We start from the raw sequence: 14,452 nt of genomic DNA on the forward strand, positions 1-14,452 counted from the left end.
TCCTGAACAGGTATTAGGATACAGTGATTTCATAGCTCAGGTTGATGATGATAAAATGACTTAGTGGGAGAAACTAATGTCTTTTCACCAAAACTAGGATTGTTAAAGGATTTTGTTCATAAAATAATTTTAAAACGGAATACAATTCCTAAAGTTCACAAAGTTAGGAATGTTCCCTTATCTATGAGACAAGCTCTAAAAGAAGAATTAGACAGATTATGTAAGCACGACTTAATTAAAGAAATTGAATCACCTGAGTGATTATCTCCTGTTGTAGTAGTCCACAAGCCTAATGGAAAAATTAGACTATGTGTTGATTCAAGAGATTTAAACGAGTGTGTGTGGGGAGATCAGCACCCATTGCTGAACAAAAATGAGATGTTTTCAGCTTTAAATGGGGCCGCTATATTCTCGACATTGGATTTATCCAATGCTCATCATCAAATGGCTTTGCATGAAAATAGCAAACCTTACACCTCCTTTCTAACTCCTGAAGGAGCTTTTAGGTACAAGAGGATGCCTTTTGGTTTGATATCTGCCTCTGCAGTATTTCAGAGACCTATGCATAAACTGATCAAAGATATTAAAAATACTTTATATTTTCAGGATGACATATTAGTTTTCGGGAACAATAAGCAAGAACATGCCGAGACATTATGTAAGGTTCTTAGCATTTTGAAAAACTCTGGAATTACATTAATCAAAGAATTTGAAATGAATTATGTGGACTATTTAGGGCATAATATAAGTTGTAAAGGAATATCACCTAAACAGAACTTAGTAAAGGCAATTGAAGAAGCTCCAGAACCCCAATCTAAAGATCAGCTCAGATCTTTTCTGGGTCTGGCTGAATATTATGCCAAGTTCATTCCTTTGTTTTCTGTCAAGACCAACCACATGAGAAACTTAATGAAAAAAAATAAACAATTTGTTTGGTGCAAGGATTGTGCCAGAGTTTACAAATCTTAAAAAAGAATGATCCTCCACTTCTGCTTTAGCATCCTTTGACACGCTGTCAGACCTCGAACCCCCCTTCCCCCTCGGTACACACTTCTGAGGTGTATAACCGGGGAACCCATGAAGTCCTGAGGCAGCCGGCGGTAAAAACTACAATTCCCGGCATGCCGTACTCAGCGGCGCACAGGAGACGCAGATCAGGTGCGCACCCGGAAACAAAACAAACGCGGAAACCAGCAGCGGCGCCGATTATTCTATGGAACACAGAGTTTTGGAGTGTGCGGTTTCTGGTAGCGGTAAGCTGGGTTCTTGAACTTCTCTCCCCTCGCGGTTTCGGGGGAGAAGCCTGTTATGTTGTTGTACACGCAAGCTGCGTGTGCATAAGGATTCCCCAGAACGTTTGGTGATTTTGGTCTGGTGTTTAGCAGGCAGCGTGTGAGCAAAGAAACTTTTGGAGCTCTCTCTCTAAGTTTAGGGAGAAAGGACTCACGGCTCGGGGGGGGGAAAACAGTAAGTAGCTCACAGGAGATGCGAGGTTGCAAGACGGATTGCCACCTTGCTTTTGAGCAGAGTTGCACGCAGGCTGCGTGTGTTTAAGGATCTTCACAAGCTTTCTTTCTCAGCTGTATGAACACTAGGCTGGAGGGAAAAACATTGCTTTGTAGAAGAGCGTGGTGAGGCTGCAAGAAGGATTGCCACCTTGCCCTTTATTCCGAGTTGCAGGCAGTGCAACAAGTACATAAGGGAGACTGAATCACGGTGACTATGTACACAGTAAACAGCGTTAAGGAGTATTAACACTGTTTGATATTGTTTCTGTTTGTTTCTACAACCTTGTTTTGCTTTATCTTGACATGCAGGAGAACAGAGAGGGGTACCATAAGTAGGGATCCTGTGCTTTAAGGTGAGCAGTTCTGAGAAGAAATGCGTGAATGTGTATGAATGAGTTCGTAGTTTGTATTCACATTCAGGTTCATACTGGTTCCCTTTGTCTTCTCTGCAGTGAAACAGAATCTCTGGTATTGCCTCAAGTCTCCTCTCCTCGCATTTACTCCCTAACACATTCCCCCCCTCAGGTAGGAAAGAAAGGCTAAGTCATGGACTAAGTATTTGTAGAAGTAGGAAGTTAGAGTCAGCGGGCATGGGGGGAGCTTTCTTCTAATGTTTGTTCATTTGTCGTTTCAGATCTCCCTCCCCGCTGTTCCCTTCCTTTCCTTCCTTGGGGGAATTACCTTAATGGTCTGTGTATACTTCAGGCGTTGGGGTGGTTCTTCGAGGGAAGGTAGAGGTCTTGCAACACAGCTCCGAAGAGATAGAGACGGAGCCTGACACACGCGTTGTAGTTCTGTCATTGTGACTGATGCCAGTAATGTTGGTATTGGTGCGGTTTTGATGCAGAATCAGAATGGAAAAACTTGCCACCATTGCTTTTGGATCAAGACAACTTAGGGATGCTGAAGTTAAATATTCAGCATTGGAAAAAGAAACACTTGCATGCTGGTGGGGCGTAGAATACTTTTGTAAATATGTATATGGTACCCCATTTAAGCTTAGGACAGATCATCGTCCATTGGTTGAGCTATTTACTACTAAAGGTTGTGGAAAAGCAACACCAAGGATTGCCAGATGGCAGTACAAATTACAGGATTTTCATTTCAATGAGGAATACATTCCAGGTGCCAGGAACATTTTAGCAGATTGTCTATCTTGTTTACCAATTAAGGAGGATTGTGACCAGTCCGTGACTGATGAGGACATGGAGAGTTGTATCCATTTGTGTAGTATCAAATGGGTGCATCAAACAAGATGAATGGAAGAATGCCTGCATTAATGATGAAGAAATTCAAGAAGTCATTCAATATAACAGTACTCAATTGCCATTTAAGAAAGATTAGGATAAAGAATTGTTATTCTATGTTGCCAATGAATTATCGGTCATAGATGTGTTATTTTGTGGTGTACAATTGGTGGTACCCAAGGATTTGCGAGAACAGGTGTAGGACATCCTGGCATGTCTAGTATAAAAAACAGATTACGGTTTGAGTTTTGGTGGCCATCCATTGACAGGTGTATTGAGTCTAAAGTTAGATCTTGTGTTGAGTGTGCCATCAGTGACAATTCATAAAAAGTTATCAATTATGAGAAAGCTCCAGTTTCCAGACCAGAAAAAGCATGGGAGAGATTATCTCTTGACATTGCTGGTCCAATATGTTTATCCAAAAGTCAAATGTATGTTATTGTTCTTATTGATCAATTATCCCAGTGGACAGAAATTAAATTAATCCATCACGTTGATTCACACACAGTAATTCAATTTTTAAATGAAGTATTTGAAAAGGAAGGATTTCCTAAATGTTTGGTTACTGACAATGGTGTGCAGTTACGGTCAACTGACATGAAGGATTACTTGGATAAACATGGCATTAGCCATTTACGAACATCTGTACATTATCCACAAAGTAATGGAATTGTAGAAAGGTGGATAAAAGTTCTGAAGGAAGGTGTACAATTGGCTTTAGCCAATGGGAAGAATTGTTCTCAAGCATTCAAGGACCTAATGTGGCATTACAGAGTTACTCCCAGATCGGCAGGTGATATATCTCCATTTGAGAAAATGAGGGATAGGAAGGCAAGTAGTAGAGCTGTCTGATGGTAATGTGTGCCGCATGAGCAAGGTGGTTAAAGTGCCTAAGTGTTTATGGCCTAATTTAGATATGTTTTCTGGATCAAGCGATGTTGTGATTAACCAACATAACAGTGATGTGTCAAATAAGACATCTGCTTCAAGATTGAAATCCAAACCTGCTTGGTGTAAAGATTATGTCATGTAATAGTCTGTAAAGGTAAACCATGTGTTCAAGTCCTATGTTGAACACACTGTTCTTGGTTTTATTACTTAATTCTGACTTTGTACATATAATATTATGTGCATATCATTTTATTCATGTTATTCAATTATCCCTGCAAATCTGTTATTTCTTTAATTGTAGTCTATTTCTGCAATTTATTTTTAGAAATGTGTTTAATTGTAAATGTGTTAACGATGGGGATACAGACACACTTTGGAGATCCCCTACATGCGAGGAGTTATCCGTTCCTCGTTTCTGTTTTTCTCCCACTGCACCCATCGTGACCAACTGCCTCACACTGCTTCTGCCACACTCAAGTTATTTCCAGTTCACTTCCTATGATACCATTTGGGTTCTCAATCAAAATCCGGGGCGCAAACAAGCAGTACATTATTTGATACGGTACTTCTGATTCCCTATTTTTAAACCAATCGAAGCAGACTATTTTGTCTTGGGCCCAGCCCAGTCGGAATTATCACCGGCTGAGCGACAACCCATTGATTTAATATCTTCTGACACAGCCCTGAGAAAGTCGCGGAAAGATTGTTCCACATGCGACGAAACACGTGTCGACTAGTTTGCTTGAGAATTAAAGACTGAACATTTTTTCAAACTCTTCAAGAAACCATTTCCGCTTGCATATTTTGCTATATGTGTTTACACTAACATACTGTTACACTTAATTTATGTGTGCATGGTCTATGCTCGAATTTTGTATTGTGAGGGTTGTTCCCACACTCAATTGGGGGGCTTATAGGGCTTATCCCCTCACCTAGTTTCACCATAAGCAACATCTTTTCAAACTACTGCGTCTACTTTAGCTGATCGCATAGGAATTTCCCTGGTCACTTAAAAACCCTTCTCTGGAGGCGAGGAGTATTCCCAGCCAAGTTTTTTTAGAAACCATTTCTTATCTTGAAATTACAGGAAAGTTTACATTTTATAACTAATTAATATTCAGATGTCTTCATCTGGTATAAGTATTGAAGTCTTCTTTCTTGTTTATTGTCCTGATATCAACACTGTTTCTGTTGAATTTATGAAGAAATTGATGAACATTTTTTCTTTCTTGTGATAGTCTTGATTGAGGAATAGCTGGTGATGTATTTTCTGTCCTATTTCAGGTTAGGAGAATACCAAAATAAAGAATAAGAAAGTTGGAGTCTCTGGCCACCGTTGCATGAGTAAAGAGGGAGCATAGAGGAGAGAAAGGGACTGTTATGGGACATTGTTCATGCCTTCAAGGTGGTTGAAATGGTTTCTACTTCCTTTCCCAATTGTTCCTTGAAAGGATAGTTCTTTATTAAATGTTGAAGCAGCTGGAGTTGTAATAAAGGGAGAAAGGTGAGCATAAACTTTGTTATGAAAGCTAGGAAATTTTACATTCTAGTGAAAAACAAACATTTTCAATAGTCGCTCACAGGTACAAGTGTGACTAAGTGCAAGAGCTACAAAGCTCCAGTGCAAAGTCCTCTTCAGCTCTGCATGTTGGCCAAAGTGTCAATATTTTAGAAATACTTACATTCAAAAATGTCACAGTGGAAAGTCCTAAGATTGTTTTTGATCACCTCATCTTATAATCATTTATGTATTATTAATATTATTAAGTTATTGATAGATCAAGCTCAGCAAAACGGCACTGAAATGCCAAAAAAAAGCAATCTTGCCTGGTGACTCACCCTACTGAGAGCTTACAGCTCAACAGACCATTATTATTGCAGTGTGTTATAAGCAAATACCAATAACTCATCACCTAACTGCAGGTTGGCTAGCAGGAAACAGCAGCACTACATGACACAATATCTAGGAAGGAAAAGCAGTTCGAGGTACCCCACAGCTCAAGTTATGAAAGCAGCTCCTTAAATGTTAAAAACGTGAGATTAGGCTTATGGAAAATCATGAATGCAGAAGTGAGCCAGGTATCTTCTGCTTTATGCAGGTGGATACATCTCATGGGCAGTGCAGGAATAAATAAATACCCACTATTTTTCCCATCACATCACCAGTAAACCATGAATAAGGCTGATGCTACATTCTCTTTCTGATGAAAAAATGTTAGATATCTGTTTTCTTTTTCTTCTTCCATGCACCTAAATTAGTACCAATTCTGATTAACAGTGAATTTTCAAGTGCAATTGGACATAGAAAATTACAGAGTATGGGTAAAAAAACGGTGTTAAACTGTTGGAATTCGTGAAAATTCAAAGTTAATTATCATTTTCACTTAAACATATGCTCGGTTTTCTAATGCAAATATCATTATAACTACAAACAAATAATCCAAGAAACAGAATTTGTTTAACATAAATGCTAATAGTTGTGTAATTGTATAGAATCCATTAAAAGCAGCCTTAATCCAAGGTGATTGTGTTCGTGAGTTAAATAACATGCAACATCTGCAATTACAAAAATATGAAATTATTCTTCATGTGAAGCATGAAGTAAATCAGTTAGAGAACCCTGCTATTAGACGCTTCACTTGTGCACATCTGTAAAATAGGACAATCAATTTACGTAGGGAAAATACACTGCATATCAAACGCCGGTCTGAAAAGCTGAAAAAAACGGACTAACAAATGAGGTCAGGCTGCATTCACTTCGGCTCAGTTCCTCAGACGTCCATCTCGCTGCGTATGGCGCTCCAGCAGCCATGTCACTTTACAAACAGGTGTGACAACGGAGTAAGCTTTCCTAGGAAGGTCTCTTTTACTGACCTGGGTTAACATGTACTGCCCAAATATGTGTTCTTGTCTCTGAAGGGAGGTGGGGCGACAATACCTGTCTTGCAGAGTGGTTTATTTTGAGTGTCTCAAAACCTAGGCACCTTGCTTTTCCTGTTCAGCAAGACATCCTGGAACAGGCTGTATCATTTCATTCCAGGAAGACAACTATGTCTTGCCTAGTTTGAGCTGACAGCCCTGGGGTTAAACTAATTATCTTAATTACCCCGCCTCCATTACCTGCCACATCACAGAAATGGCAGGTGACCCTTAGCACAGAAAAGGTGAACCAGAGTGGAGCAGTGGTCATAAAAGTTTCTGCTCTTTTTGGTCTGAGATCAAATGTGTTTCAAAATATATCCATGCATATCATTACCATTAACTGCATAACCAGTGTCGGAGAATTAGCTGTAAACGTGAATTTCAAGGAAATGTGGCGGGGCAGGATGTAACTTAGCTCTTTCAACCCTTTGTAGTGGGAGAAAACACGGATCGGCGTCAGATACATTGATTCCTTCAGAATCTGTCACAACTGACATATGGAAGAAGATTAACACCAACACTACTAAATACAAAGAAAACAGCTTGTGCACAAAGCAAACAAAGCATGCCACCTTCAACCAAACTACATAACCAACCACCTTGTTCAAACAAGTGCTTTAGTTGTTAATAAAAAAAGTGAGAGGTTCCTTCTCAGAAAGTGACTGTAGTTTGCACCACTCTTTGCCCCTGTTAGCGCTGCCAATGCCAGTACCAATACAACTACAACCCATCACACTCCTACAAGTGTGATAGTTTGGACTATTCCATTACACCCAAAGCCATAAAAATGCACTGGGCGGCTATTATCAATATTTAATGTATATTACATTGTTAAACCCTATTGTTGTGGTCACCTAAAAAATAGACAGTGTCACCATGTGGTGGACCGTCAGAAGTGCCAGTGTTGAGATTTCAGAGTCAGTGTGAGCACTGACAAACACTGACTCAAATTAAGCCCTGGCTCAAAAACTTACTTGAACAAACATTTAAATGCATCAAGGGTTGCATTAAAAAACTATTGATACAACTACATGGCTGAATTAAAAAAAACATTCAGCAACTGAGAGGGTAAGCCCCTCAAATACAGACTAATTGTCATCCTAGTTATCACATACAATTCAGAGCTAGAAGCAATAAGAAAGGTGCCAAGGCAACCACAAGCCTTTCTTAAAGAAAACAAGATACTGAAAGTACCCAATCATAAACTGAATGAGGTTCTATTCCAGGAGACAGGTGCATAAGTTGCACACAGTGCTTCGGGTCAGATTATGGTATTCTGTGGCACTACACTAGATGTTTTATGAGGGCTAATGCCATTGCATGTTTTTACAGTGAAAACTGAAGAGTTCAGGGTATGTACTGAAATGCCATGAAGCAGCAATGCTTCCAGTTACCTGGTCCTAGCCCTGACATACTGTGCTATTAAGATAGTGGGCACTATCAAGAAAAGTAAATGGGTGATGTGAAGGGTGAGGAAGGGGGTATCAATAGAGTGCAGGTAACAAGAAACCGTGGCTAAAAGGAAATTAGTTAACTTGTGGGTCGTATAGTCTGTCTTCAGTTTTAGGATGGATTATGTAGTATCCATATCGACCCAAGCAAGTTGACCTTGTTACTACCATTTCCTGTAGGAGGAGAGCCAGAACCAGGAAGTTGCTAAGTTATCAGGAAAGGAGCAATCATTCCCGTTCTTCCAAAAAGTGATTTTCGCAATCTCGATGTTCCTCATGCACAAGAATCTGAAAGGGCTGTGACCACTGATACATATGGCATACATTACTGCTGGGCTCCTCATCTGCATCTCAGAATAGAGGATACTAAATTCTTCAGGAATACTCTCACCGCAAAAGACTGGATGGTTTGATCAAGCTGCATATATGTAGCCCCATGGGTTTGAGAGCGACATGGTGAATAAGCCGCTGTTGGAAAATTGTCTCTACCAGGATCGGGAGATGTGCTGATTGAATTTCCTGTGTATTCCCAACCAAACAGGTTTTGGCCCCAAAGCTGTGATCAGTAGCTTGGTGATCTTTCTCTCTGGAGGGAGTAGTTGGCTGGGTTGGATATACTCCTGATGTCTTGCTGAGGGCTTAAGGTTTCGTGCATGGACGAATCCTTGGGTAAGGGGGTGTGGTGGCAGAGTAGGCAACTATGACATGTTCAATTCCACAGCACACCCATGAGGCAAAAAAGCAGGGAGAAGTGAGATCTTATCGATGAGTACCATCTTGTGAGACCCGACCAGTGCCTGGTGTCTCTGGTCCAAACACTTTCTAGGGGTAGCAGTAGTAGCAAGAGTTCAATATGCAGCAGTGAGAGCCCTTCCGTGGACCCTGGGGGAGGCTGTCGTTACTGGCCAATATCTGTGGTGGGTACTGGGCCTCACCACTGATGTTGCAGGGTGTCAGGTACCAGAACATGCGAATTGGATAACCAAGTTACTCGCTCTGTATGCTTGGACTGCCGCTAGGTTAGACAGTCAAGGTTTATTCAAAGATGCCTATGTATTTACCTAAAGCTGTGGGGGTAGAACAGCTGTAGTTGTGTCGTTCACCATTTTCAACAGCACTGAGGGTACTTAATTTTCCCCATGTTGTTTCCTCCAGTGATGCCTTAAAATCGCTGCTGCACCTTCTCCTGGTTCATCCAGCCTCTGATGACTGTGGCGGAGTCAACACCAATCCCCACCGCAGAAATGGCCACATCCATCTCACCCCAAAATAGTTGTGTCAGCCACCAGTGACATGCCAATGATGCCATCAAATTCCGATTCCACCTCCTTGGGATTGTTGTGCAAACTTCCCTCCAGTGAGGTGCAGTCCTTTGAGCTGCTGATCACAGAGTATATGCCAGGAGATGGGTCACTCCTTCAAAGTTGCCAGGAAAAAAATAGCAGTAAAGTGGACGCTAAGCCTTACTCTGGGTGGGCTCCACTGGTTACCCACTCCAACTGCCCACTCCTACCTCTTCAGTGAGTGCAATTTCCATATGATAGCCTAGTCATTAATCCACCAGCTAACAAACTACACAGTCCTTGAGTGTACAAGTCAACTGGCCGGTGGTCTAACTGGGAGGAGTGGGGGACAGAGCAGCTTGGATCTTCTAAGCAATGGTCGGCACAAGCATTACTCCTCCTGGAAGAAATATTCCAATGAACGACACAGCGCTCAAGAGAATAATCTGAAAGCCCCAGACAATAGAGGTTAGAAACCTATGGAAGTAGACCATATGAACAAGTAATGAAGGAATAAAAAGGAATACAACACTTATCTCATATCCCTGTGATCTGAGGAGCCCTGTATACTATATCTGTCTAGCTACCTAACTTCATGGTCCTCATTTAGTAATAACCACTGACAAAGCCAATAGGTCTGTTTTTTGTATAATGACTATCCACAGAGCTACATAACATACAGGTACACATCAAACATGTCCCTTGCACCAATGTTTTGCAATGCTTTGAGAATAACTTTCATTGTGTTTTGTGCCCCGCCTTATTAAAACAGAATAAGTATAGGGACATTCACACATAGTCCTTTTCACTTTCTTCCCCCTTTTTTCTTTTTTGAATTGTCAATGATGATTGAATGGATTGTGCGAATGAATCATTGTATGCTAGTGATTGTTGAGTTTGAGATTGAAAGTATGTATGTATGATCCTTTATCTTTTATACTTTCTTGTCACAATCTTGTAGATATGCACACACAAGTTTTAGAATAAGGAGTTCTCCTCCCCCTCCCCTTGTTAATGTGTTTGATGGCCTATTTTTGACTCAAATAAATTGTCAAATATCCAAGGCCTTTGAAAATGTACAGAAATTAACTACATTCTATTTTTCGAGCAAAATAAAATAAAAAGTTTTGAGATACAGTTCTAGACTGAACGAGTGGTCAAAAGAGATAAGGTATTCATTGTTTATCTTGTTGTAGGTATTGAAAAAGTTTGTGCAGTACTGGCATTTGCTTTGTTGATTATATTGTTGGCGCAGCCTTACTGCGCTTAAGCCAAACCCCTTTTTGTTGTTCATATTCTAGATACAGCATGTGTCGAACAGACAGCCATGCGCTGCCTAGGCGAGACCTAAAAAGGTTGCAGGTTGCTTTGCTAATGAAAAGAAATAACAGTACTGTGGGGGTTATTAGAGAGAGGCATATGTGCTTGAGTATGGCAGTACCAATTAAAACATTGTTGACAGGATTCTGAGATTCTATAGCACGAAACGTTTAATGAATGTTTGGAATCTGTTACTAGACCCTTAGAAGGGAGAATTGATATCATGGTCAAGCCTCATTTTCATAAAACATTACACTGAAAGACAAGTATATATGAAAAGATATTGACAACAAAACGATTCACTCATATTTACCAGGTAGATTAGCTTCCATAAGATATTTTAGACACAGGAGGTTGGGATGAAGAAAGCAGCTTTCAATTATGGGAGGAAAACGTGGCAAGTCTAAAAAAGCAGCAAGTTGAAACATATTTTTCTCTATTGAAGTGTACGAGGGCAAACACTGAAAAACAAAACATAACATTCTATGATTAATAAAGTGTTTTCTAATACAATTATGTATCGAAACACCAAAGAAAACCTTGGTGTCCACATGCCATAGAATCTGATTTTTTCGCTCTTGGTCAAAATACAGTGATGATACATTTTTGACTTTTCTTCCTTTTAAAAGGATTTAACAATTTGTCATCATTCTTTTATAAGGGCAAAAAGGAAGTGGCAGTTGTCAAAAAGTTTAAGCTAGGAGAATAGAAACATACAAATCAGGGGATAAAATAAGAATATGTATGTATATATATTTTTCCACAAAAACAAAAAACAAAGGTTAAAGTGATGTTGTAGTTGAATGACAAAGTGACACAAGACCTCACATTTAAAAAGCACAAAAACCCTAAAATTCACCAGTGAGTGACCTAAATGTAACTTGCACTGCTTATTACATCACTCATAACATGTTAAATTACATCATCAATAATTTCACTAATGACATATCAACCTACATTCTTTTATTAGTTGTTCCAGATGCAACTACTCTGAGGAAGTGCCGCAGTATGTTGCGAAATGCATCATTTTTGTCACTTTCCTCCCACTGTTGAAGCAGAACTTCTTGTGGAACAGTCCATTGGCCCTCAGTAGTTCCTCTTTTCTGCATCTCAGCACAAGCCATGCTGTTGGGATACATAACCCTCAGGTGCTTCCACATATCACTGGTTTCCACTGAATATTATCCAGTCTTTCCTCCATGCAGCACTTAGTTTCCCTCCTGTGTACTTTTTATTTGACAACTGGAAGGTAGTAAAACTACCACACCACTGATTCCTTCTCCAGCCTATGTTGTGATGCTGCTGAAGAAGATGGAATGACAATTTTGTCATCTTCTGATACTGCATCTGTAATAGGCAGTGTGGATGATGTGCTTGGTTTCTCTTAGTGTCCAGATATGTCTGAAGCACTGGTGGGCTATGATTGCATTTACACTAAACTGCCTCTTTCTCTCAAACACCCCTCTGGTGATCAGGAAAATCATTTGAGGCTATTTCGAATGGCAATGGGCTTACATTTTGATAAATGCTTCCTGAGTGGCCAATCACTTGGCTGCTTTCATTTTTAGTATTTGTTTGGTGTACCATAAGTCTAACAATACTCTGCAAAACCCAAATACCTAAGTAACAAAATATCATGTCACTCTTGCTAGGTCATTACTTTCTTTTCTAGTGTTGTGGTAGTCCTACAAAAAGTTGTGGTTACTAGGAAGGGATGATGGGGTCATTGTATTCCCACTTAGTATAAATTTGAGTACACCAGTTTCCTCAAAAGCACATTTAACCAAGATCTCTTGTAGTTTTTAGTAAAATGTGTGTGCTTTTAGGTAAAGCAGGACCCGAAGCCAGTACCACAGTCTCTGTGAATAATAGTAAAACTACATGTGATTGCCTCAGGTAATTCTATTAATATATTTTAAAGGAGGTTCCCCCCAATTACTGTTATAAGGGAGTGGCACTTTAGTGTATTGACATCCTCTGCACTCAGTTTTGTTTTTTTCTGCAGTTTCTCCTATTTCTTGGGAATTCAACTACAACTTCTAAAATGGTATCTGGCGAAGACTGTGCAGAGCCTGAAGAGTCCCTAGACGAACAGCAAATGTAGAGGGCTACTTCATAGTCCATTGTTTGGGACTTCTTTTTAATCCCTCCAGGCGAGAAGAAAGTCTTAGACAATATGGTTATTAGCAACTTCTGCCACCAAGACATTTCCAAGAGTATTTATTCGGATGTTGTGCATGATCAATCATCTAAATGTTTGACACACTACTCAATACAATGCGGCCAAGAGAAGACATGCTGAAGATGCGGGAGTCTCTACATCATCTGCTCCACTCCAGACTCTCCAGCCCTGGGATTCTCTTTCTGATGAAGTTGTTTGCACCCTCACCCAAGATACCTACACTCTTTATATAGATATTATCACTTCATGTTGAACAAAAAGTGCAAACATTGTATTTGTTAGAGAAGAGTAGCTTGAGACCAACTATTGGCTGCTCACAAAGCAAACTGCAGAAAATAATTTTTATTTTATTTTTAATCCAAGTTCAGATGCCTTGTTTTCTTCTTGTTTTTAGGTAAACTTCTAAAAAAATGAAAAATTGGCAGATAACATTTAAAAGAATGTTCATGTTAAAACCAATGTTCTTGGTCAAAAACAGAAAAAAACGAAATTGCTTTGTCTGTCATGTCTGTGTTTTAATATTAAATTGTATTAGTATATTATAATGTGCACATTGAATATGCTTTAGCATATTATGCAACATACAAACGTAAACCCAGATTTACTCACGCTTTGCATAGGCTTTGTATTACCATCAAACAAACCCAGGACAAAACATTTTGGTTGTATTTACTTTCCCACATAAAGTATCCATCAACTCAAGCCATGCACACCTGAGGGTGTTAGCCACAGAGCCTAACCCCGACGCAGCCATCCAATTTCTCACTGCGCACAGCCAGTCAGCTCACGAGCAGCCAACCCCCTCCCCTGAACAGCCTTTGTCCAGGCCCTGAGCCCAACCCCGACACAGGCTGCCATCTGTCCACAGCCCTCGGCCTTTGGCTGTGTGCAACAAGGGGATGGACTGCAGCCAACCCCACATAGGCTGCCCAAACCCCTGCTGCGCACACTTTGCTATGGGAATTAACATCTTAGCCTCCCCTCCCTTTTTTCTTGACATCCACTTGACAGATCAGTGCAACACTTTTTAGGTCTCGCGTGGCGTTGCAGCGCAAAGCGCTGCTCACCTCGGCGAGAGATTTTGTCAGAGAGGGCTTGAAGCCTCGCCCCTCATTTCCATTGGCTGGCGTCACCTTTTATGGTAAACAGTGGCCTGCCATTGGTAAAGAGCTGTTTGCATTGCCTCCCTTTGGCCTTTTGGTCCGGCCCATCCGAACGTGATCGCCTGCTTCACAGCTGTCGTGAAGCAGTTTTTTATTTCATGAGGCGTGTTAGATAAACAAGCCCTGAGATCCAGTCCGGATCGGCCATCTTAAAAGGATACAGGGCGCCGCGTGTTTATTTTGCATTGCGCTTTTACCTTTCAAGTGAAAGCGCAATGCAAAAATAAACAGTGGGTATGGCGAGCGCTTGTTTTTCTGGGAATCCTTGAAACTAAATAAGTGTGTGACCGCCTGCAAATCTGTCCAGCTTTTGTGGGTAAATTCTCGCAGCGCCTAGACGCGGATCCACTCACAGTCTGCACTTTACCCAAAGTGTTCATTGCTCTATTGTTCCATTTTGTGTAATATAAAGTGGGTGCATTTTGTTATTTTAATAGCTTGCTATAAAGCTAACTTAGTTCCATGGTTTTCGATCGCTTTACATG

The 14,452-nt window shown here is 40.4% G+C and overlaps 1 protein-coding gene across 2 annotated transcripts in view; it reads right to left on the minus strand.

The window, feature by feature from the left end:
* Positions 1-14,452, minus strand: part of TAF1B (TATA-box binding protein associated factor, RNA polymerase I subunit B) — a 909,612-nt gene that overhangs the window by 518,878 nt on the left and 376,282 nt on the right. For both annotated transcript variants that reach the window (XM_086926356.1, XM_086926357.1), the window contains exon 9: positions 10,936-11,083. In XM_086926356.1, the coding sequence (XP_086782482.1) occupies positions 10,936-11,083 (148 nt within the window). The remainder of the gene's footprint in view (positions 1-10,935; positions 11,084-14,452) is intronic.

The sequence above is a fragment of the Lissotriton vulgaris genome, chromosome 6, assembly GCF_964263255.1.
Source record: "Lissotriton vulgaris chromosome 6, aLisVul1.2, whole genome shotgun sequence".
Lineage (NCBI taxonomy): Eukaryota > Metazoa > Chordata > Amphibia > Caudata > Salamandridae > Lissotriton > Lissotriton vulgaris.